The following is a 25,675-nucleotide window of genomic DNA, read 5'->3' as shown; positions in this document are numbered from 1 at the left end:
AATATTGTCTTTTACTGAGGATAATCGTATGCAGTAATTTTATGTTCCAGTAAAAAAAAAAAAAAAAAAAAAAAGAAGGTGTTACCAAAAGGGATCCAATCTGAACACAGTTGAGCTGATATCACTGAATTTGTCAAATTCAATTGATCAAGCAGATGGTGCATGTTTCAGGTTCTGTTCACTCAGGCCAACATTTGATTTGTTGGAAGAGCAGACTTGGGCGAGATTGACTCGGAGCAAATAGTTATGTTTTAAGCTAGTCTTTAATCGGAAATGAAGCAAATGAAAAGGTCTTGAACCAACTGTTCTACTTTCAATCACTCACAAGCAGATGTCTGGTTTAAAGACATTTAAAAATGTGTTTAAAACTCAGCAAAGTTGAAAGTAAACTGGGGGGGGAGGCGAAACGATGGTTGGAATTCAATTATTCCTGTTTATTTAAGCTATGTACAATAAAGCTTCATTACAAGTCTTTCTCCAAAACTTTATACAACACCCCTTAAAATACACAGGAAAAAAATAAGAACAAACACCATGTTGACCTGCTGAAAGCTGTGGTGGGCAGTCGCATGGCCACTGATGGGACTGAGGGACGATGAGGGTCGAAGCGTTCTTTGTGAAAGAATAAGCAGCAGCAGCGAGAACAGTGCTTCACAGGCTGATGGACGGATGTACAGTTTAAAGTCGACTACTCCTTTGGGAGTTCACCACTTCACAGTTTAAAGAACAGATCAGAGACTTGCTCCTGATCATCAGTTTCAATGCAACCAAAACCAAAAACAATGTCTGCACAGGAGGTGGGAGGTGGAGCACTAAGCAGGAATCCAAAAAAAGGAAAAAAGAATCACTTTGCTTTTTATGGCTCTGGCTTATTAATTCTCTCTTAGATATGAATGTGCATTTTGGGCAACACCTGCTCATTTAATTGTTAGTCAATGTTCTACAAACTTTCTAATCAAGCGAGTCGTTTTATGGAAACGGCACAAAGAGAAGGTTTTGTGCTGCAGGTGCGTTTCGTCTGCAGCCTCACAACAGAAGACCAACTTAACATGGGCAGGGCATCACGCTGCAAATATCACTCCATCATCTTTGGTCAAATAATTTTGTAAAAGAAAACCCAAAAAAACCCCCCCAACAAAACCAGGACATATTTAGTTTGTTCACAGTGACTAAAGAGACACTAACCTAATTCCACCAACACAGAAGGAAAAGTTTTCACCCTCCCTTAAAATTCCCTCCAAAAAAATCCCTCAACTACTTTTCATAGAATGTTAAAACTCAGCAGCCTGTTCCCAAACGTCTGTTTTAGTTGTTGTTTTTTTCCTTTTCATTTTTTTTCCTCTAGCTCAGCATCTTGCAACGATTGTTTGTTTCATTCCAAGAGGGGAATGCATCTTACCACCTGGCATGGGAAGCTGCAGTTTCTACTGGTCACCCAACAAGAGCTGCATTAGTAGCACAAAAACAGAAACACTTCTTTCCCATAGTGAACGACTCATTTCCAGCCGCACACAGTGACGGGCGCACCAACTAATCTGAGTTGAGTTTATGAAAAAGAAAAATGTAGCTTGCTGCTATGAGCTGCACCGCTGATTTTATTTTTATAAAGACGGTTGAGAAACAAAGCTGTAAGCACACATTACCCACAAAACAGATATACATTCATCTGGGCTAGAATCCTAAAGCAAAAAGAGTGTAATCCACATGAAGCTAGTTTCACTTGCATACATGAAAGCAAACAGCCTAAATTAACATTTACATGCGTTCAGATGTAGCATTTATTCAGAGAAATGAGGTGAACTGTCACATCCATAACGGTTCGTATAATAAGATAAAAGAGTCATAGTGAACTCTAGCATGGAGAAGTGTTCTGCACAAAACGAGATGTTGGAAGTCAAATAAATAAGAATGAGCACAGGAATAGATTCAAATTAGCAACCATCTTGTACCACAAATTATTCAAAATAAACTTAGTTACAAGCATTTAAAGAAGGGGGAAAAAAGTACCAGTGCATAAATATGTTGCAACAAATATTAAAAGGAACTTTTGCAGCAGGCTGAGCTGCTGCCAAAATTCTCACATTTATCAGGAAAAATCTCATCGAAACAAGAACGAAGGATGAATGTAATCATAGGTTATTGGACGAATGGAGGGTTCCTCATTTGTACTTCGGATTGGCCTGCTTCTCAAGGCAAAATTCTCAAAGTGAACAATCATTAAACGTTTACTGTTCTCCACCCTCAAAAATGAAATGTGCAAATTTTGCAAAGACCTTCAAACAAAGTAAGATTACAAGGGTTCCAGTAAAAAAGAAAAAAAAAAAATCAAACAAACCTGAAAGACAAACACTTAGCACATCTAAGGGGAGACAATGAAAACAAAAGACATCCTAGGTCTTGCGATAGGATCACAAATAAAAACGTCAGTAGTGAATTCTTAAAACCGTAATTTCATTAACATTAAAGAGAAAAAAAAAAAGGTGAGAGGGAAAATACCTCAACGTCAGCGTGTTCAGGACGGACTGGACAAAATCCTCAGTATCAAAATCATAAATTTGGGCTTTGCTGAAAAGCCCAAACCCAAACCACGTTACGTTTTCATCTCTTTCCAAATCGGTACTAATGAAGTGCCTCCACACAGATCTGCTCCTCACTGATGTCATCCATCAACTGCACCTCCACAGGGCTGCAGATGTCATTGTCATACACCTCTGGTCCCACAAGAACTTCCTCCTCCAGACTCTCTGCTTTGCTTTTGAATCCTTGCTGCTCTGAAGGAGACATGCTCTCCACAGACTCCAAGTCCTCTATGCCTGCTCGGTAGTGGATCATTAGAAGAGTGAGGGCCTGAAGTCTCTCACCTGACTTAGCCAGAGCAGTACAGATGAGGGCCTTTCGCCGGGAATCTGTGGCCTCCTTCTCTTCTATCATAAGAGCATTATTATGCTCTAGCTCCTGGTCAATTTCTTGTTGGAGTTTGTCCAGCATGAGCTCCAGCTTCTGTGAGCGCTCCTCTGTGGGCAGGCCCCTGTACAGGTCCCGGCCGATCTCCTTTACAGCGATGAAGACGCTGTCATCCAGTCCGCCCTCCTTTCGTACAAGTTTGCTGGTGCCACTGCTGCTGGTTGGCTGCTTTGATGGGCTTGCCCCACTAGTGTAGGTCTCTGTGTCACTGCTCTCATTGTCAGATGTGTTGGGCGTCTGCTTGGGTGACGGCTCCACAGCTCCAGGCACCGCGTCGGTCACCTGCTCGAGACGTGTCTTGGGTACCTGGCGAAGATTGAGAAGACGCGAGCTGGTGTTGATGATGTGACGCGTTAACCCGGTGGCCCGGTTCATAGTGGATTTGGCTTCAGGATCAGCGCCACGACGTTCAGCCGTTGCCACGCAGAGAGGACTTTCAGCAAGGCACTTGTCCTGGCACTTCTTATGGCAAACGTAGGAACAAATTATACACTGCGAGGCTGCCTTCGTCCAAACTTTCTTTTTGCAGTATTCACACCAAGTAGGGTTCTGAAACTGCGTGTCGTGGAAGCTGTGACGGACTTCTTGTGACTGCATAGTGCCATAAGCCAAATCATCACGTGGTACAGAGGGAGTGGGTTCTTTCTCTCTCCAATCCTCATCATGGAGGCTTCCCTCACGCTCCCGTTCGATCAAGCCCACTGGACACTCCATCTCACCTTCGGCCAAGTAACTGAAGTTTAAGGTGATATCTCCATAGCATAGCTTTTCATTGAAACCCTTGTGTGTGCTGAGATTGCGTAGTGCAGTGCGGCTGACATTCGCTTTTGGCTCTGGGGGCCCCAACCTAAAGATGCTCTGGTACTCTGCAGAAGATGTAGCCATACATTCCAGGGCCACATGCTCCAATGGGAGGCTGACATGACCCAGGCACAACAAGCTGCCTAACTTAAAGGGGTTTTTGCACCACACGGCCACATTGAGATACTTATGGTGAGTCTCCACCTCAAACACCACAGAGGCCTTGGACCAACATGCTGTATGTTTACTAAATATAGTTTCTGGGGATTCCCAGAGTGAGTGGTCATCTAGACTGTCTCTTGTGCCAAAGGTAATTTCTGAAACTTTGTCCTTTGCTTGATCTGCCTTGCTGCTGGTAACAGAGCAAGAACCAAGAATCTCATCACTGCCGTCTGCTGCTTTTGTAAACTGTTTTCCTTCAGACTGCTTGATGCTTGTCTTCTCTGTGCCACTCTTATCTTCAGTGGTTACGCAAACTGAAATCTTGTCTAGCGATTTTTCAGAAGCACTGGTGGTGGTAACGAGAGTGTTTGTACCTAAATCAACACCTTCTAGAAGACTGGTTTCTGAGGATGCAGATGTCAACCGTATCTGTGGCCTCGGTGGCACAGGGGGACGTGAGGGAGGAGGTGGAGGAAGAACAGTGGGCCGATGCACATTCTCACCTGGTTCACTGATGGTTTTATGTGGTGAGGGTTTGGGCAATTCTTTGGGCTGGGGCTTTAGCGGAGACTGCAGACCGACAAGGTTCAACTTTCGGTTCAGTATGGGTGATATAGTACCAAGGGGCTTGGAAGCCAAGTTGGCCACTGTTCTTTTAGGACTTTGGTTAACAGCAAGTAAGAAGTCCTCCTTGGTTTCACTGATATTTGCGTTACTTATAGTAGGTCCACTAGGCTGGATGGATTTGTTGTCCACGAGCAACTCCTCAAACTCAGAGTCCACGTCTTTGCTGTCAGAAATATCAGAAAGAGTGGTGATGGGGGCTGGATCCTCCTCATAACTTGTTGGCTGGGGAGTGAAGGCGGTTTCCTCTAGTTGACTAAGTCCCTCCTGTAGAGTCCCAAGGTTTCCTAAAGGAGGAGGCTGATGGCGAACTGGTCTCTCATATAATACCGCCACCCTGTCTCCTGCCTGTTTCAACAGTTTGGGCACTTGAACTGAAGACGTCACTTTCACTCCTGTCAAAAGAAAGCACACATTTTTCCTTCAGTAAAACAAAGTCATTTTGTGTCTTTTAAACTTTCAAAAATCCAATTTTCTCTTTAAGTAATTAAACAACTAATACCTCCAATAGCAATGAGGCGATCGCCCTTCTGTAGATCAGCCAGGGCTGCAGGAGAGTTGGGTGTTACTGTTTCTATGCTGACATAGACTGCATCACCTTCCAAGGCAGGTATGTGCCTGAACGTCATCCCCACACTGCCACACGGTCCTTTAATAACCTCCGTCTGATGCAAACAAGTAACAGAAAATTGAACAGTTAAGTAGAATGAGATTCCAGGAGCTATACATGTTGGACTACAACCTTATTCTCTACAAGCACTGGCAAAGATATGGAAAGGCTTAAGGTTGCATTATGTAATATGATCAGCATCTTAGCATGGGGTGAACATTACCGATATAAAAAGGCATGCGCTGATCTGATCCAGGGTGGCAGTCAAGGAATTTTTAAAAGATCAGTATTGGAGTCCAAACTCAAATCCCTGTCAATGTTGATTACGACTGGACCTGTGTGAACGGTCTGCTGCATCATATCAATCAATCAAGTTTATTTGTAAAGCACATTTCAGTAACATGGCAGTTCAAAGCACTTTACATAGGGAAACATAAAAGAACATCATACCCGCATCATTTAGTCAACGGTTGTGAAAACATAACAGACATTATATTTTCTCAAGTGCCATCATTAGAATCATCAATACACATCAAATGTCGATCAATATTCTATTTATTGTAGTTCTAAAGCAACTCTAAACAAGTGGGGTTTTAGCCTTGATTTAAAGAAACTCAGTGTTTCAGCTGTTTTAAGGTTTCTGGAAGTTTGTTCAGGATTTGCAGTGAATAGAAGGTGGAAGGTTAATACAACAACAGTTCTTTATGTATTGTGGTGCTAAGCCGTTCAGTGATATATAAACTAACAACAGTATTTTAAACTCTATTCTCTGAGCTCCAGGGAGTTTGTGGAAGGACTTTACAACTGGCGAGTTGTGCTCTACCTGCCTGGTTTTAGTGAGAACGCGAGCAGCAGCATTCTGATTTTGGACCTGATCCTTAGTTTCTAGCTGTAACAACTGAAACTGTGTGCTGACTCGAGGTCGCTCTTCTTTAGGACCACAGATAATTACTTTAGTTTTGTTTCTGGTCAGCTGGAGAATGTTATGTCAGATCCATGCATTTATTTGTTGTAAGAATCTGTTCAGTGCATGGATGGGTTCAGATTCACCAGGTGACATGTACAGCTGTGATTCTGTAACATGGAATATTTTAATCTGACTTTTAGAAAGGAGGTCCAACTAAGACGTCTTCAACCCAACAGAAGTCACTCAAACTGAGGCAGTTCTTTGGAAGAGTTCATATTTGGCCTAGAGCCACAGCTGCAGACATAACAACATGCTTACTTTATGACAATTTGTGCAAAAGAGCAAGACAGCAAATAATAAAGTGAATGCAACCTTGAAGAATTTTAAGGTGACCGGTTGAGATTGTTAATCTGACAGAATAATATTTTAGGATGTTTCAGAGTATGGGAGCTATACGAATGAGGTGAATATGGAAAACATTGGCAAGGATAAAGATGGTGCAGGTGCCTTCATTTAAAAGAAAGAAGAGCTGACATGGTGTGGGAAGGCAGAGACAAATGACTGTAATTTCCCATGCTATCATTTGTTACTGTTCAGCTGGAAGGTAGTGATTGAGTTAGAGCTGGCTCTGAATAAGCAGATGATCTATACATACTGGCAGGCGAGGGGGTGAGGGAATGGGTTTAGCAGGTGGAGGGCTAAAGCTCACTGCTATGGGTGAGTACTGAGCTACACTGTTTGCAGTCAGGTTACATCCCAAAATGAAACCAAATGTAGAACTGATTTAAACTAAAACCTCCCACATCAGTGGTACAAACTTACCAAACATTTAACTTTTGTGGATCTTGCCTTGTTAATTGATCAAAAATACTCGGCTCTGACTGGAATATTGTTTATGTGATGCATATGATCATGACTATAGATCTTATAAACAGGTTTCAAACAACAATAAGTTAAGTAAATTAGCTTCTTCCCAATTAGATAACAATATAAATAGACGACTATTAAAAGAAGCATTTGACAACACTGACTTTTTCTTTGAATATAAAGGTAATATTTCAGAAACAGAAATGCTTAAGATATTTAATTGCTGGCAGTGCTTTTGTTTGGCTCTGTACTTTTCTCTTCACAGTGGGAAATGGCCGCACACAATTTCTGGTAAGCTTCATAGCGTTGCGTCCTTTACGGTGGCGCTGGCACATTACATAAATCTGCCAAACATTAGCGATTGGGTAAAATCTGGCTCAATCAATTAAAACTTCAACAGAGTTCTAATAACTGGAATATTGTATTATCCATGCTAGCTCAATAATTGGAACAAGTGTTTGTCCATGTAACCTGCTTTGTGTGAGAGTAACACACAAAGCAGGCCGTAAGGTTCAGGGTAACCCTAACCCTAAGGTTACTATAGGGACAAATGTAGAAGCTACTCATAATAAAATAACCTTTATGGTATAGTCTTTTAGCAAACAACCTGAAATCTGCATAGAACCACAGGATATGCAAAACATGGGATATTAAGCAGGATATTGGAAACAGAAGAGGACATATATCCTCATTTCAAACCTAATGACTTAATCCATCTAACACAGGGTGTCGGACCAAAAGAGGAAATGACCTATTCTTTTTGACGAGAATGATTCGGCATAACTGTCTTGGACACCATGCTTAGAAATAAAATAAAAAACATGCCTTTTATATCAAAACTTTTCTGCATAGTCTTCATAATGAAAAAAAAAAAAAAATCTGGGCTCAGTTGGAAATACTTAGCTCTAACTGAACAAGTTTGGTTGCAACAAAGTACAGGTTCGCTGAACCATGCAATAGTTTGCGTTCTCTGTTTTTTACTCTTCATAAAAGCTACATCTGGTCTGGCATTCTGTTTTGCTGTGGCACCTTCCTGGAAGGGGGCGAGGGATCACTGACTAAGATACTGCTGCCAAAAAAGACATAATGCTCTGCACAGTCTCCGTCCTGGACAAAGCTATTGGCTGAGCTTTTGCTACGACTAACTGTATGTGCCCAGATTCATCCAATCAACTTGAAGACCGTTTCAGAGCTCATCTCTTTTGTACTCAGGCTCATTGTGTTTGAGGAACAGAATTAGCTCAGCTTTACCTTTACCAAAATCAGAAAAAAAATCTCATCTGTGTATCGTCTATGACCTGGACTGAATTTGGTGCAGCTGGACCACCACCTCATATCAAGGAAAACTTTTTTGATAAGGAATGAAACTTTCCATCAGCAGACCGAGTTGCAGAGGCTTGGACAGACTTGTATTGTGGCGCATTGTGTTGCCACCGTTTGAAAAACACCATTGCAAAAGAAAAAAGGAAAATGAATAATATCAGGAGGCTGCTTCTTTAACACAATTAAACCTTCACTCCACGTATTTCATACGCTGTCAATATGTCCAAGTGTTGTGTCAATATGTCAGTGAAAGCGTCATATCAATACTAATTCCAAGCATATTGCATATGTGGTTGAATTTCTCTTTATAAAATGAGTTCAGCGAGAAGCTAGCCACTTGTTCATGACTGTCCCTGCAGTCTCTATTGTGGTCACTTGCCTTGCACCAACTGCAAACGACAGTTGTGTAGCGAATAACGGGACCATATTGGCAGGAAGGGTGTTCCAGTGCGGACTTCACGTGGCTGTAACAACCATTTGAAATAGTGTGTCTGAGAATTTCTGCTGGCCAAACAACAAGAGTCCACTAGCCACCTGTGCAGATCCTGGAAATGGAGTCCTCTCCTCAGCCGAACCCCACCCCCATCACCACTGGGCCTGCTAATTAGATGTGGCAGGGAATTGCTGTGCACTTGCCTTGCAGCGACTGGTACCCTATAACCATACACAAATCGATCTGACATGTGGTATGAGATTAAATTACCAAGCAGCGCAGTGACAGGAAAAAGAGTTTTCTCCTCCCCAGCCTCTCCATCTCACACACACCCTGGCAGACCTGCTGTATACCAGAGGGATGTTCAACCAAGCAAAGGGAGACGCTGTTTCAGCCCACCTACCACCTGGTTACGTTCCACTGGAAATTTGTTTCAGGTAGTCCAATAACCTTCTAGTCTCAAAAATTTATAAGAATGTTCCCTATAGAAGATCCGCTTTGGCAGATTGTCAATCCAATCCCAATTAACTGTCCCCATAAATTAAACAAAGTAATTACATATTTCCAACATAGTTGCAAAAGAGAAGCTGAAAAGCCACCAATGAAAACAAAAAAGTCAAAAGAGGGGACGTTTTCCAGAGATTTCTCAAAAACATGTAACCAACAAAAGATGAAATTGAGTCAGTAGCTGCTGCCTGTGTCGACATAATGGCAAGACAGTCAAATAGATTTATTTCAAAGTTCCAGGAGGACGATGCCTTCAGCAATTTTCTTTATTATCGCAACATAATATATCAACAAGGTCTTCATTCCCCCAAAGAATCTTTTCATAAATTATGTGCATCTGTCTTTTCCCACATATACACCCTGCTCCGCCCTCATGTGGACGGCTGCTCGAGTCCGCCTCACTGCACGCCACCCACACCAAATGCATTCACAGCAGGATGAGAAATAGAAATATTATTTGGAAGGCTTCATGAAGTGAAGTGAGTGTTTGCCTAAACAGAACTTGCACAAATAACATTGACATTTTAAGAATTGATTAAGGTGGTGGGTTTGTAGTAAACATGGTAACGTAAGAAACCTTCAAAATTCAACCTCTTTGGTTTCATAATGCAACTACTTTAGTGTCTGGAAGTAATTTTGGTCTAGTAGCCTGACTTTTTACATTCTGGTGCATGTAGTCTGAATCTCACAATGCATCAGTGTGTAAAATAAAGCAGTGAGAGGGGGATTTTATCAGAGATTCTTTTTGGGATCAAAGAAAGATCGGTCTAGTTTTCTATCCCGAAGGATAAGAGGAAATCATGATAGCTCCCAATTTGAACATATTAACCTTTGATTTGTTCTGTGGCCGAGCAGATATAAAGAGAGGCTGCTTCACCAAAACAGATGGTGAATTGTTCCATTTACATCTGGTCTGTTCATGCTGCTACGTGCTGTTTGGTTTTTCTTCTCAGAGACAAGAAACCAGGAGCTGCTTGTTGTCTTAGTCGATGTTAACAAGGTTAGCCACTGCTGCTCGGCCCTGAGAAAAAGCACCAGTACACCACAATTAAACTGCAAATTGCAGACGCACTAAAGCAGGAAGGGCAGAGAATTCACATATCAAATTTTGCATTTAAAATTAGCTTCCTTTTGTAAAAACTAGATATAGGTTTTTGTTTTTTTTATAGTTCCTAAATCCAAATGAGTTTGACAAATTGCAAATGGTTGAGTTAAAATGAACAAAAACAGATTCTATAGGGAATTATTTTATCCTGTCTGCCTTCGACTTTAGCTTTTCAACAACTGGATCATTCCCTAAGCGAGCCATCATATGAGCAATGAAATTAAAGTCCACAAATACATTGACCAATAGTCTTGTTCAATGCCACACAGAAGAGGTTATGCACTAAAATATTTAAAGAGCTATTGTTTTTTTTTTTGAGAAAAAATTCATGTTTTATTTTATTTTCCTTGGAATCAGGATAATATTTTTTATGGTTAAGAATTTATTTATTTATTTATTTAAGATTTTTAACAGTAGTGGCCTTTATTGAACAGTGAATTGACATGAAATATGGGGTAGAAAGTAGGAAAAGCTATGCAGCAAATGGCCCGAGATGGGAAACGAACCCAGGTCCACCGTTCGTTTAAACATGGAGTCCGTGCTCTGCTACCTCAGCCATCAGCGTCACAAGTTAAAGAACATTTATGGCTGCTTCTTTAGTGTAACATGCAACATTTTTAAACCTCCTGAAAAAGTTTGGACTTTAGTTCCTAACCTAATTCTTCAGAGTATGTCTAAAATGTTCATTCAAAACATATGTGCTGAAAGAATGGGCAGATCTTTTTAAAACTAAGCAGATTCTGAGAAGAAACTCTAAATCACATTTTTTTTAAAATTGTAATGTCACCTCAATAAAAGCTAAATGCACACCATTACACAACGTCCAAGGATTGAGCAATGGGATGAATTTGAGAATTTATGGTTGGTCAATTCGTGTAAATTGCAAACAAAAGAAAACATGCACTTTAATTCACAACTGGACTGACCTCCTTTAGCATTACTGATCTCTACAAGCCTCTAACAAATATATATAACAAATATATAATATAACATATTCCAATTAGGCCAGCTTGAAGAACAGAACGATGGAACCTAAAGAGGCAGAAGTTTTCGGTCACTTTGGTTTGAATTGAGCTGAAGAAACCCAGTTGGGATGTTTGTTGTTATTTTGCCTCTCTTTAAAACCAATAGCGTTGATTGATTCATTGTATTCAGCTCAATGTTGACGATTCAAGCATGTTCGTCGACAGAAACAATTTTCACAAAAGTTAATTTGCATGATTCTGGAAATGTAAACAGAAGTAATATTCTCTCCGTATGCTTGGGCTAAAATGGATACATAGAATAATCACTTATCTGTTTCATCTATGAAGTCAGCAGCTGCTGTTACTGAACAGCGACCGTATCACGGGAGGTTTGTTTGCACCACAACTGGAACATATGAGAGCTTTTGAAGGAGCTTATACTGGTGGTGTGTGGAAATAGGAGCAGGCCTCTATTTGCACTTGAGCAGAATGGACTTGCGCACTCCTTTGTGAATCTATTATGGGCACAAAGGTGACAGAGCATCCAGTCAAGCAGCTGTACACACTGTGCAGGCTTGCTCTTTAGAGGAACTTTTCTCAGAAGTCAGCTTGCAACTGATGTCACGTCCCAGCTCCCCCCCGTCAGCAAGACAATTCTTACTTGGATGTGTATTCTGTTCACTCTACACTATTGGGTCCCAACTTGTCAAAAAAAGAAAGAAAAAACCCCAAATAAACACGTTTCCTGACAGACTGGGGTCAGACCTGTGCTGACTCACCTGTCAGCATCCCACCACTACTGCAGGCTTTCTGTTGTCACTGGGAATCCTGGATAAAATTAGATGAAATATTGTGCAGTGTGTCCCGAGCTTAACTCAATGATTCTGATTTTGGTTAATTCCAGTATTTCTATAACTGACTACATACATCTGGATTTTTTTCTATGTTTTAACTGAATTGTAAATATGACAATATGAAGACTGATCTAGTTCTGACAATCTAAGAATAAAGCACACCTGTCGACTGGCCTCCAATTTGTACAATTTATATCACAGAAATGACATTATAGCCTTTAATACACCCACATAAGTAAATTATGGAACTAGCTGAATTATGGAACTCCAACCAGTTTATGCCATAAAAAACAAATGAATGGATGTTCAGCCCAGCACTGGATGGCATGTCTTTCTTGAGCTGAATGATTAACCTTAGTGTTACATCTGTGATTGTTTTGAGGCTCAAATCTGAATTGTTAAGTTACTTCTTTTTTTTTTTTTATTGTATGAGGCAGGTTTCAAAAGCTTGAACAACAAAAGCTTTACCATGGAAACATAGGAAAACAAAAAGGTGTTCTGGTTAATTTGCACTTGAATTGACAGGAACAGCGGTTTGGTCGCCCACACAGTCCCCTTTCATAGCACGGTCATTGTGCCACAGCTGAAAAATAATCATCTGTCATGACTGTTGCATAATCCTTGTTGATTGGATGACAAGTATATTTTCACCTGCTAGCAGTCCCCCAAAAAGGACTAAGACATTATCTGCAATTTAATACATTATCAATTTGGCATTTTGGTTTTCTTCCCTTTGAGCGCCGCGGCTCGTCTGTCACGCAAACGCCAAGCTTGTTTCACTGAACTCCCATCAAGTGGCCCCTTGACCACACAGCATTTACTTATTCACGTAACATTTGCACACTCTCACCTGATTTTATCCAAGGAATAAACAAGTCTGCAGGTTTTGAAGTCAAAAGCAGCTCGTTTTGTTTTTTCCAGCAAAGCCGCTGAATGTCCATGAAAATACAACATCAAACACAAATCTCTGTTAGAACAGAAATAAAACCTAGTGATTTAATCTGTCTAATATGCTGCACAATAAATCTTGTAAAATGTCATTTTTTGGGGAAAAAAACCCCCATCATAAGTATATTTGGTGGTTTCCATCATTCTAAATAACATTTATATGGCTGAAGAAAAACAGACGTGCCTACGTCATGTCGGTCATCTGATCCTTGCAAATGGAAAATTCTTCAAAGTAACACTATGATTCAGGAATCAGTCACATCTCCAAATATCACACACATCACAAAGATCTTGTTAAACCAAGACTAATTTAAACATACAGCAATGTCTGGATGTGGCACAAGGCAAAGAAAAGGCTTGCACATCAGAAAAATATCAACTTCCAAATTTACTCCTAAAAAAATGATGATATTAATGACTGACACACTTTTTTTTTTTTGACTGAATTTAAAATTTATTGATCTTTGAGAATGTGTTCTTGCATTACTATGCCATATCCAGTATTTGGTAGAAACGATAGAAATTTGGCCTATGGTAGAGATCTGCAGTCTACTGGCTAACTGTGGTAATGCTTGTTGACGTAATCAGCTGGTATCAAAAGAGAGCAAGCAGGAAGAAGCCTGACTAAGAGCGCAAAGGAAGAGCTTGTTAAAACGACAGATGCAACAAACTTAAATTATGTGGACCTGGCTCCGGCTTAAGCTCCTGCGGTCTTAGCTTGACGCTCAGGAGGAGTGCAGCAGATGTCACTGTCAGAAAACGGGGAAGCAGGGATAGGAGCGCATGCAAAGTCAGTGTGACCCTACCGGGACGCGCACGAGGTGAAACTAGCTGAATCCATTGGAAATTTGGCCAAAATTCAGTGGTCATATACAGGGCTTTCAGCTGATTCCACAGAATAGAAGATTTACACAGACTCACATTGAGCAGATAGGATAGAAAGCATGCCCTTTATAGTAAATATATATATATACTGTATATATATACTGTATATATATACTGTATATGGTGCTCCAAATTATTATGCAAGTGATATTTTCTCAGATTTTCATAAATGATCAATGCAAATGATGGTCAGTATAATTTTCAAGTCATGAACTATTACAGTATAAATCAAATTTTACTGAACAAAGCTCCCCATGAGAACAGTATTTTTTTCAAAAATAAAAAACTCAAAATGCACTGTTCCAAATTATTATTATTATTCAAGCACACTTAAATCCAATTTGCATAATAATTTGGAAAACGGTGTATATATGCTTAAACATAAAACTGACAGGTCTTTCATTCAGTTTGATACTTGAATATAGAACCGCTATACACTACACTTTATCAAACACTGTATTAGGAACATTGCTTACATGAAAACCCGATTGTGGTTGGTCATATGTTCAGGTATTATTTGCAGTTATGAGCATTGACTTCAACCCTTAACGTCTAACAGGTAATTTCTTTTCTGATAAGAAGCCATGTCTATGGGGCGAGAAGAAAAACATCCCAAATAGTAATGGCAACAAATCTGTAATGTGGCTGTGGCTCTGCTGGTCATGCACATGGCAGCTGGTCTATTGAGTTTCCTTGGAGGTGAATTGATCATGAGAAGAGTGATTAGGAACAAACAGCTTGTAGGACCAAGCTCTCATGTCTTTAATCTGCTTTTTTCCATACAGCCAGGTATTGTCAAACACAATTAGAAAGACTCATTTAATTGACACGGGACTGTGGAAATGGCTGATAAATGAATCGGCTGCTACAACTCAATGGGTTTGTTACAAAATAATGCCAAACATAATGAATCCCTTGGGTGTGCTCTAACTACATGCTAGATGTGCATGCTATCCTGTAAATAAGATATTGTGGAATCTTTTTCTAGAGTCCAAACAAATTAGCTTCCAGATTTTAAAGTGATCCAGAATTGGAAGTACATGTTGGCCTAAATATGTTGTAATTTTTCTATTAACTAAAAAAAATGCTGTTTGTGATATGCCAAAAATCATAATTACTTCAAAAATGTCTATCTTTTATTACATTTGTCACCCATGGAGTTCGCCATTTTTTCACCTGATGGGTTGATGGCACATTGTGGTCGGTTCTGTACTGGAGTAAGCACAGGAAGGCTAACTTTACCTGAGTTTTATTTTTTATCAATTTTCGCTTGATTGTTGTAATTTTAGATAATGCCACACTGTGTCAATATTGGCTGTAATTAAAAAAAGACGAACAGTGAGGTGAATCTGGATAATTTCCCACTTTAAAAAAAGAAGAGCGCAGTGGGAGAGAGTCAAAGCCGAACACAACTCCTAAAGGATCTACATTTGCGCCCTCAACATTTTTCTCCAGAAGACTGAGTCATTTGTAAAAGCAAAACTGACAGAGGCCTTAACAGTTGATTGCTTCCTTTGCAAGGTAAAAATAAATGCCGTGCTGCCATGCTGCCTTGCTGAGACAAGCAGAGCTGGAAGCTCTTTGAAATGCTAATGGAGCTATATTGCCGCCGGTACTGAATATGAAACCACCAATCCGACTGGACCAAGACCGGATCGACACCGGACCCTAAACAGCTGTTACCAAACCGGACACAGAGCTACAGACGCTGGGAGAAAACATCAAAGACAAGCAGCGCTAACAGAGCTATTACTACTTGAAATACTAACAGAGCTATACTGCTGCCTGTATTATGTTAGATTAGCAAACGCTGTCAGAATAGAATACATGCAGTTAGTATGCATGTGTGTGCATGCACATTAAGAGGTCTGCGACATTTAAAGAAGCTGTCAGTTCAGCATATACGACAAGTTACACAAGTCAATGAATCGTTTTCAATGGTAACTAGATGGATACACATGCATTATCGTGGCTTTTAAGTGTATTTAAAGCAAGGTCTAGCTGCAGCTGCAGTCAACTACGAAACACGCCTCATATAAAACATGCCTCCCTCTTCCTTGATGATGGACTGGTTAACTGCTAAGTGAGAATGTCATACAGCTGTTATTAAAGTTTAAGGCGATCTAACTTCTACATCATGATGTTAGGTTGCTAATTAAATAAAAGCATATGGTAAAGGGCAGCGTATACTTGTCTGACAAATATACCCATCAGTTTGTACTACACATATGACAATCACATGTGACACTGTATGCTGATCTAACAGCATTCGATGTCTGACAGTTTATATATACTGTATATATAGAAAATCCCTTAAACTCATGTCAGTCAAATTTGGCTGGTTACTCACAAACAAATGTTCTCGATTGCGTCACATTGGAAGATTTCAACTCATTTTAAGTTAAAGTAATTCACTGTCAAAAACAAACCCAGAGAGAAAGAAATCCTTAATGGTCTCCCCAAATAACCGTAGCATGAATGAGCGAAGAGTGCTTTCATAGATTCAGTTCATTCATGAGTCAGGCGATTTACAACGCCATCATCAAGACAGAGATATTGAGGTATTAATTAACAACAATCACCACATCAAACTTAATGAAGTCGGTTTGTGTGATCAGGTGTAACACTTCCAGTTTGTGCTCCAAGTGTTTGCTGACATGCTGTGGTGCCAATGTGTTAGCTGCTTAATGATGACGATGCCAATATTAGCTGGTTGACACTAAATGACTGGAGCAGCAATTCTGAAATGTCATTCAAAGCTTGTGTTTTCTAACAAAACAAGAAAACAATACGGCAGAGTTTATCATTCATATCAAATTCAAGACATCTTATTCCAGACAGGGATCAGTAGGTTTTGTTGCTCGCTAAAACGGGCTGAAGGCAACGCCTCAGAGCGCCAACAGGTTTTTCAACATATGTTGCTACAATGAAAGGCATAAAGCATCATGAGCTCATTAAATTTAAATCTAAAATTTACAACTGCTTTTAGTTTCCCCATCTTATTACAGCCTCCAGTGGAAAATCCAGGCTCATGCAGTCGGAAATCCAAACATGCCCCTTTCCTTTCAAGCGACGCGAACACACTAAGAGCAACAAGTGTTGCAACACAACAGGACATTGACCAGCATGCTTGTATGTGCGCGCACATCCCCCTTCTCTGCCCCTTCAGTTAAGCTGTCAGCAGGCATCACCACTGAGGGCTGAAAATGAAATCGACAAGGCAGATGTGCAAACATGCCTGACATACTGCACTTCACCACTTAAAACACAAACACATGGATGGGTAATAATAAAAAGAAAAGCGCAATTTTCTACGGAAACAGAACAGCGAGTTTTTATTACGTGAAGCTTAAAGACTTAGACAAGCTGAAGGTGTGTCCTCGTGACTCATGGAGCCATTTCTCGTATAGCCTCCTGCAAGTTGCATTCATACATTCAATGACTGGCTTTCAGCAGATAAATCAATGGAAACATTGCTTGTAGAAACAATCCCTGGCCAGGTTTAACTCCAATGAACACTACTAAGCTAGGAGTAAATATCTGTTGACTGTCGGTCAGCTGATTCATGACCTCATTACAATGATTAACTGTCTGTTTTTTTCCAGCTAAAGATGAAAGAAAAAGAAAAAGGAAATAAAAAAGAAAATGAAATTCTGCTTCAGTCACAAATAGCAAAATCCTATTCCTAGTCTCCATCAATTAACACAGAGGTCTGTCTTTAAAGATTGCACTGGCTTAATCTGTATTATTATAGCTTACCTTTTTTTATGACTTTATGTATTATAGTGGTGGAAGACTTAGCCAACATGTTGAATAAACACACTCTGCATTAGATTTTAAATATTTTCTATGCGTCATTCAGCTCCTTCTAGAACAAGAAGAACAAGCTGTGAGTTGAAACAGGTAAATGAAAGACAAACGCAGAGCAACTGTGTTCCAAGAGAAAATATTTCAGCCCTGAAATCTATCAGCAATCGTTCATAATAAATAGCAGGGGGAAGGGAAAAAAAAAAAAAAAGAACAAACAAAAAGCTTGATAAAACTGGCTTGTCTCCATTGTGGAAATTCTGTCCTGCTGAAAACACTTAAGATGGAAGATGGAGAAATTAAACTAATCCCAGTTAACCAGGTTTAGAAAGACAAACCAGATAGAGGACAGCAGAGCATGTTGGTAAAACCGTTATACTTTTAGGGAGATATTTATATCTGGGCATCATCAAGGGGAAATGGCAGAGAAAGAGGGTGAATTGACCTTTTGCAGATGGTATAGTCTTTAATCCTTACTACTGAGTCCTGCTGAGGACATGCAGACTGGGGAGGGCTGATAAATCAGGCTCAAATGCCACTAAGAATCTGCATTTGTGTGCCTCTATTAACAAAAAAGGAATACAGACACTTTGAAGTGGGTCCACTCATAGAGGGCTGCGCTGAGGGCGAAACCGCTCGAGTGCAGAGGCGGAACGGTTCACACAGTATTCACCGATAGAAAAGCTGCCTGCACCTTTACCTGACGATGGGACAGCTTGCTTCGTTCACGTCTGGCTCTCCATTTCAGCCAAAAGACATAAAGCAAACGCTGCAGCAGTAGAGATCTTGTACAACTCAAGACACATAAAACTAATTGCCAGTTGATGGCCATTTTTTACAGCAACATCCACCACCTTAAACAGACACCTTCATGGAGACGACTAATTCTGATTTTACTCTGCATATTTATCCCTAGACATTTACATAGAAATCTCATGAACTACATAACGCAGCTTTACATTTTTTTACATTTGCCACATTGCCTGAAGTTTAAACGTACAGTTACAGAGGCAGGCTATCGCTGGACAGAATGAGCATCCTGCGTGTAGGCCTGTCCCAATAAGCAATAAATCAATCAGTCACATGATCAATTAAAACAAGCTCAATAATTTCCATTTGCATGATTTATTGTTTTTCCCTTTTGTTTCCGTCTTTCCACAAAAAAATGGATGTCAAAAGTCTTCAGTCTGGTGCACTGCTCCCAACTAGCCCTTTTATGAAGGAGACTTCATAATTTGTTTTGTTTATTTTTGCTGTCGTTTTATTTATTTATTTTGGATATTTAAAATGTCTTCCAGTGTTGAATGTTTATTAGAATTTAAAGCTTATTGATCTTGGAGAATGTGTTCCTGCATTATTATGCCATTAACATTATATTACTTGAAAAGGGTCTCAATGATATTATTAATTATCGCAATAATGTTTGGGACAATTTATCGTCCAGCAAAATTTATTTGATAGGTCTTCCTGAGTGCATCATCACCTTATCCTTATTTTAAGGAGAGATTTTTGTTGTGCTTTGTGGATTCAGAGATAGGGCGGCGCAATATTTGGAAAATATATCGCCATCACAGTATCAGTGTGCGCCATATGCACTTCACAAAGGACCGCTTTGAGTCCAATAGTTGTTGGCTGATATATTTTACGAGTTCTGAAGTTGTACTGCTGGCTAACTATTGCATTAACATTAAGACTACAGAGTTTCATCACAGCAAAAGCTCACACTTGACACATATAACATTGCCAAAAAGGTTAAAGGTCAAGGAAGAGAGAAGGAAGCACAAATTAGAGAGAGAGAAAAGAAGAAAACAGGCAGATATCGAAGTACTGCGAGATTTACCAATATCATTGTCATCATAAGATTTTCGGCGCTGAATAACTGAGGACCAGTTTCAGCAGGAAGCTTGTTACAGAGGCTAAAGAGTCTGCTGTTTGTTTACATACTGGGGAAAAAAAACAAAAGAACACAAAACGTGAGCGTTCCTGGTTGAGCCATTTAAGAAAAACAAGTGGAAAATAGTGTGCTATTTCAGGAGTTCACCTTCCAATGACAAGTAGCTGAATCAAACGTTGGCCAGTTTCAGAGACAGACCGATTGATGTGCATCACACATGAGTAAGCATAATAAATTCTAGGTAGGATATGATGCTGATGAGATGATGTGCGAAGTGTTTACGGGAACAGAACAGAAACTGTGTCCACACGGGATCACTACAGATGCTTTGGGGAAAGTCTGGGGTGTATCCCAGGAATATTCGGCCGTCAGGTGAAGTTCACACATTATGACGTTTCCCAGTTGGTACCAGGCAGGCTCTACGGATATGGATATTGTTGAATATTGTTGTCTTACCACATAATGTCTCCTGAAAACATGAATAAAGAACAAACAGAAAGTTTGATATGAGAGCGAACTACATAAACGAGCCAACTGCTTGTGTCTGCAGAGGAGAAACCAAGACAGAATAATAAAAAGAGTAGACATTTTAAAATGGCAGCTCTAGGGGACATGAATGGCTTATGTTGTCACAGAGCAGGTTGTGGTATTTTATCGCCCCCTGCTGGACGAGTTCTCAACTGCTTCTCATTATTTAAAGGGGCGACATGAGAACCAACAAAAGGTTATTATTCGACAGAAATAATCTGTGAGCCTTTACAAATGCCATTGGGAGGTGTGTGGACAGCTCGGCAGCGGCAGGTTGGCTGGAGCCTCGGCCGGTAATTAGGCGTGACATTTTCCCCTAAAATGGTCATTAGTCACTTCCAAAGCAGCCTGATGTGATGACTGTAATATCTCTAAATTGCAACAATTAGAAAGGTTTGCTGCAGGAGGCCTGAAGATTTCCTTCGCTTCGCAAAATGTCAACAATGGAACAATCTGATCAATGCAGAGAAGATGACAATGAGCTTTTATTAATGTGTCATCTTGTCAACGTTTTCCAATAAGCAGCATACGACGAGGAAATGTTTGCGTGCCACAGTTGCTCTACATTACAAGTTTTTGCGTATTATTAAATTGGCATTTATGTCTAAACTGTCAGCAGAGATTATTCAATCAGAATACAATGACCCACAGACGTCCCTTCGTTTCTGCCTTTGGACAACTTACAACAGTACAGCGCCATCTGCTGGTTGTGATAAGCAGTCCAGCATCTCTTAAGATATTCCAGCACTGTGATCAGTTTGCTTCTGAGTATTTTATACAGTGATCTGTTGTTGGGAACGCAGCATGTGTTAAGATATTAGCAGAGAAAACTAATTCTGGCTCATGAGACATTTAAAGTGTCCGTAAAATGTTCAGCTGCAAAAAAAAAAAAAAAAAAAAAGACTTAAAATAAACTCGTCTGTCACTGTAGCAGCACAATCCAATACTAAAAAGAATAAACTTTAACTTTAATCGCATTTCAAAACAGGATGAAAAAAAGTGTATTTTAATTGTAAGAAAGAAAAAAAAAAAAATCCCAGTGGCACAAATCCGTTTCAAATGCATGTGTCGGCAAATAAACAATAATATTAGGGTTGTCAGTGCAACCCTAATATATGTAACCCAGGCAGACAGGAAATGAAGGATTACCAATTGGAAGTTTCAAGAACTCGGATCAACTTTAAAAGGTAAAGCACAAATGAAAACATCCTTCAGTTACTTCTATTTGGACTAAATGTTAGAAAAGAAAACAGTTGTGCCAATGATTAATGAATTGTAATTAATGGTAATTAATTACCATTAATTACAATTGTAATGAATTGCAATTAATAGTAATTAATGTAATTACATAATAATTGTAATTACAATTATTTTCTTTGTAGAAAAGATTAGATGATTCTAAAACTTTACAGACATCTTTACTAATAAATGTGGCCTTCTATATTCTTGAGCATTACTGTCATACTCAGCACATTAAAATCAAGATAATAAAATGATACAACAAAAAAAACCTGCTGAACTTGAAAAAAACTAGTGTAGAAAAGGTGAGTTGTCCATTTAAAAAGACATGACGGCAGGTTGTTCCAGATTTGGGGGATATGGTTACCTGATCCAACCTAGGCTGAACTAAAAGCACCTGACCCATCGATGTCAGAGCTCCTTCTGCTTCTTCTCGGCGTTGTGCATAAATAAGTCGAGAGCAGGATAAGAACAGCAGGCAGGAGGAGAACAGTGGACGGAATGGAGAAACGGCATACCTGCTTTATGGAGCTGCGCGGCTTCTCCTTCCACTGCTGGCTGCTCAGCTCCAGGGTGCAGTGAACGTAGGTTTCTCTGTCGTACGAGCCCAGGATGAACAGTCTGCAGGCACAGACAGGAACAGTGAGATCACTAAGACAGCCGCAGGAAGCCATTCTCTGATAGGGAAATCCTTATGGCTGAGGAAGGCCAAGGAAATGTCAGTCAAGAGAGTCCGCCAATGTAAGCAGGTTTGAAACTCGTTTTGGTATGGAAGGATTTTACTGCCATGAGTCGAGAGCCCACATTTTCAGTCTGAAAGCAGGATTTCATGTCTTTTGTTCTCAAAACATTTCATACTTGTGGCTGCATGTTCAGTCTGAAAGCATTGCTAACAGCCTACAGAAGATCTCAGGCAGGAGTTTGATCACCCAACCAAAGAGAAAGGATCCACAGAACCAACCGTTCTGTGGATCCATCTCTACATTGATTGATGGATAAACATGTCTATATTGATAGATGGACACATAGACAGATATATCTATAGTGGTAGCGCAGGTTGCTACAGTCGATAGTTCTATATTAGAAAGAGAGCAGAAGATTTGAGTTCAATCATTACAAGTTTGGAGAACAAAGACATGAAGTTTTGCTTTCAGACTGAAAATGTGTGCTCTCGACTTATGGCAGGAAAATTCCCCCATACTTTGGAACCTGGTTTTATGCTCAGTAGTGTGCTGCTAACCACAACCACAAGGTGGCAGTAATGGATCAAGTCGTTTGATACAAGACTTTATGACAATGGACTACTGTCATCACTACACCTAATATGTAACTAATAGTGTCCTGGGAGAGCTACACATTATAAGTTATACGAGTCAAAACTTGTATGGGACTTCACATTTGAAGTACAATAAAGAATAGGGGTGGGGCATCACCTCAACATAGTCAAGCTCACTCCTTGAATATTTATAAAAACTTTAAATAATTTTATTTTTCCTTTCTCTGTACAATACTCTACGAATTGTTAAATATTCAAAAACAACTAAAAAGAAATAAAAGCACTAATAAAGACGGGCATAGCTACAAGAGTGAGTGAGAAGGCTGGTGAAAGAGGAGATGATTTTAATGGGAAACTTTTGTTATTACTAGATTACGTTGATCCAATCATTTGTGGTCCATAAAACACACTCGTACCTAATCCCCATCTCCCTCTCACACACACTCCTCTAACACAACAGGCTCTGCTAAATTCATAAAACGCTTTCACAACTGGTCAACATTCTAGGCTTAGAAAGGTGAGATTTTTGAAGACCGACAGCGTCCTTAGTGATGAGCTCGCTACATGTTATAGGGATGTAAAATTGAAATAAGCTGCATCAAAACAGATCTGGAGAAATCGGATGACTTCAGAAGAGCAGAATGTTTGAATAAACCCAGATGATCCTTGTCAGCTAATGGGACTGTTGTTTTTAACAGCATACGCAATATTTGGAAAATAATGTTTTTCTTTGTTACAGCACTTTTGCCTTTTGGTTAGAGTTACTGGTGAAAAGTGATGTCAAAACTTTTAAATAATGAGGGGCATAAAGTTTATAGTGTGAAGGATTTGCACTTATCACCCAGATTGCGTAATGCTAAGTGGAGTTCTAATTACAGAACAGGACAGCATGAACGCAGCTGCTGGAGGTGAATTTTTCCCTTTACCTACTGACAGACAAAGGATATTTCTTTTCCATTTTGAATATAATTTAATCAAACTGAAAAGGGATTGCAGATGAAGATGATGTCAAGTTGCTGTTGCTAACCCTGAATTCACAAGCTGCTAAATCACATGGTGGACTTCTGCTGCTCCTTCCCTTTGGCTTAGCTTCTGTTGAATAAATGACAAAGCATAATGTGTTTGGTGACCAGATCTTATTATGGATAGCTCAGACAACTTGAGAAATTTAAATAAAAGAGACTGTTTTAAGTGCAAATAATTTCCCTGCTGGGATGAATAAAGTAATTCTATTCTATTCTATTTTGGTTTTTTTTGCAAACCTGAGTATATCAGGCGACTGTTTTGAGAGTTTTTGAGGACTACAGTTTTATTTGATTTAGAATTTTTTGGGGGTGAAATTTTACATGCACACACAACCGGTGCTTCACTCTTAATACTGACAAATGTGTGCAGTCCGTAGACATGACCGAAACACTGTGGTCGGACCAAAAGATGTCGAGAGACATGGTGCAAACCAGGTCCGGTATTCTACGTAAGAGTCTGTGGACACAGATGTCCAGGTCAGTCAAGTAAGAGATGAAATGAAAGTGTGTCACCTGCTACATTCAATAAGAGTGACTCTGAGTTTGCCTTCCACCAGCCTGCTGTCCTGGACTGACAGATCCAAATCGCAGGCTGAGCCCAGCGGAGGCTGCACTTGGAAGGGAAAGAAGGGCTTGTATCTGCAGAGAGAAAGAGGAAAGATTTTTTTAATTCTTAAAGTTGAAAACTCACTCCACACGGTTCAACACAGAGTACATAATCATATGCAATTCAAATCCTGGTGCATGAAATTCAGGCTAATTCACCAAAACACAGTTAGAATTCATTCTAGTTCTTATGACATACTCTGACTCGGGGGTTCCCACTCACTGTCCCGTATGGGAGAGCATCAGCAGGTTAGGGGTTGCTCAGAAGGCTGTTCAGACTAGAACCAGAACTGCTGATTCCAGTTCAGACTAGAACCGCCGCTGATTCTGGTGCTGCTTCAACTCATCCTGAAGGAGAAGTTACTTCGCCTGATTCTGCTGCTGCTGCCCCACTTCTTCTGTTTACTTGTTTAGACAGACTACTGGTCACTCCTAAACTTCTCTCTTGTTTACAAGAAAACTCAACTGATAGAAGTCATATATATATTTATATATATATATTTATATATATATATATATATATATATATATATATATATATAAAGAGTACCAGCCCTGAAATATTCACTTTGGTTTCCCTAAACCCAACAGGAAGTCAGGGATCTCGGATCAAAGAATGCCATTTTGAGGTTTTCCATGTCATTTTTCATTGAACTCTTCCTCGAGATCGTCAGCTAGGGTGTGTAGCAAAGCCTTAAACTTTTACTACTCTCCTTGAGTCATACAGGAAACCCCAAAGCATCACCTTGATTGCTGCATCAAATCAACATCCAGTTCTTACTATACGCCCATATACAGACATCTCCTAAGCCCCGCCTCCCTGAGAGACAACTTCCTATTGAACATGATGACCCACAACGCCAAGGCTTTTTCCCCTGCAGTCAGTAGCCATGGCAACATGGTAAAGAAGCAGAAAAGGAGAACATCATAAAGGGATCATTTTCTGTGCAATAAACTCTCTAATTTACAAACACCTGAAGTTTGCAGGTGTTTGTAATTCTTTAAGTGTTCTGTGTAAAGTTAAGCCCAAAACTATTCATACCCCTGGTTATTTAGATGTATCATTTACATTCAAGCAAAAGGTTTATTTTTGATAAGATATGATGCATGATTTACGAGAAACTGACGCCAAAGGAGTATCAGTTTGGATACAAAGCTTAGAAGCTTAAATTAGCCTCATTAGTAAGACGACTCACTATTAGCTACACCCTTTCTCTAATCCTGACCGGCTGGTTATGGTGACACCTGCATCACATACCCTTTAATCTTTAATCAGTCTACGTTACAACACAGAATCACTTAACAGAAGCACCTGCTGCAGGTTTTCTGGTGAGATCTCTCACTT

At 39.9% G+C, this 25,675-nt stretch overlaps 1 protein-coding gene across 1 annotated transcript in view; it reads right to left on the bottom strand.

Annotated features, from left to right (window-relative positions):
* Window positions 1-413: 413 nt before the first annotated feature.
* The window catches only part of pdzd8 (PDZ domain containing 8), a 35,289-nt gene continuing 10,027 nt past the window's right edge, over window positions 414-25,675 (bottom strand). The window contains exons 2-5 of the mRNA XM_028006506.1: window positions 24,238-24,363; window positions 21,942-22,044; window positions 5,054-5,216; window positions 414-4,946 (exon numbers count right to left, since the gene is read on the bottom strand). Coding sequence (XP_027862307.1) covers window positions 2,620-4,946; window positions 5,054-5,216; window positions 21,942-22,044; window positions 24,238-24,363 — 2,719 coding nt within the window. The 3' untranslated portion in view covers window positions 414-2,619. The remainder of the gene's footprint in view (window positions 4,947-5,053; window positions 5,217-21,941; window positions 22,045-24,237; window positions 24,364-25,675) is intronic.

The sequence above is a fragment of the Xiphophorus couchianus genome, chromosome 22 (genome assembly GCF_001444195.1).
Source record: "Xiphophorus couchianus chromosome 22, X_couchianus-1.0, whole genome shotgun sequence".
In the NCBI taxonomy this organism is placed as follows: Eukaryota; Metazoa; Chordata; class Actinopteri; order Cyprinodontiformes; family Poeciliidae; genus Xiphophorus; species Xiphophorus couchianus.
The sequence above is the reverse complement of the archived record's forward strand: the minus strand, read 5'-3'. Positions and strand labels throughout refer to the sequence as shown.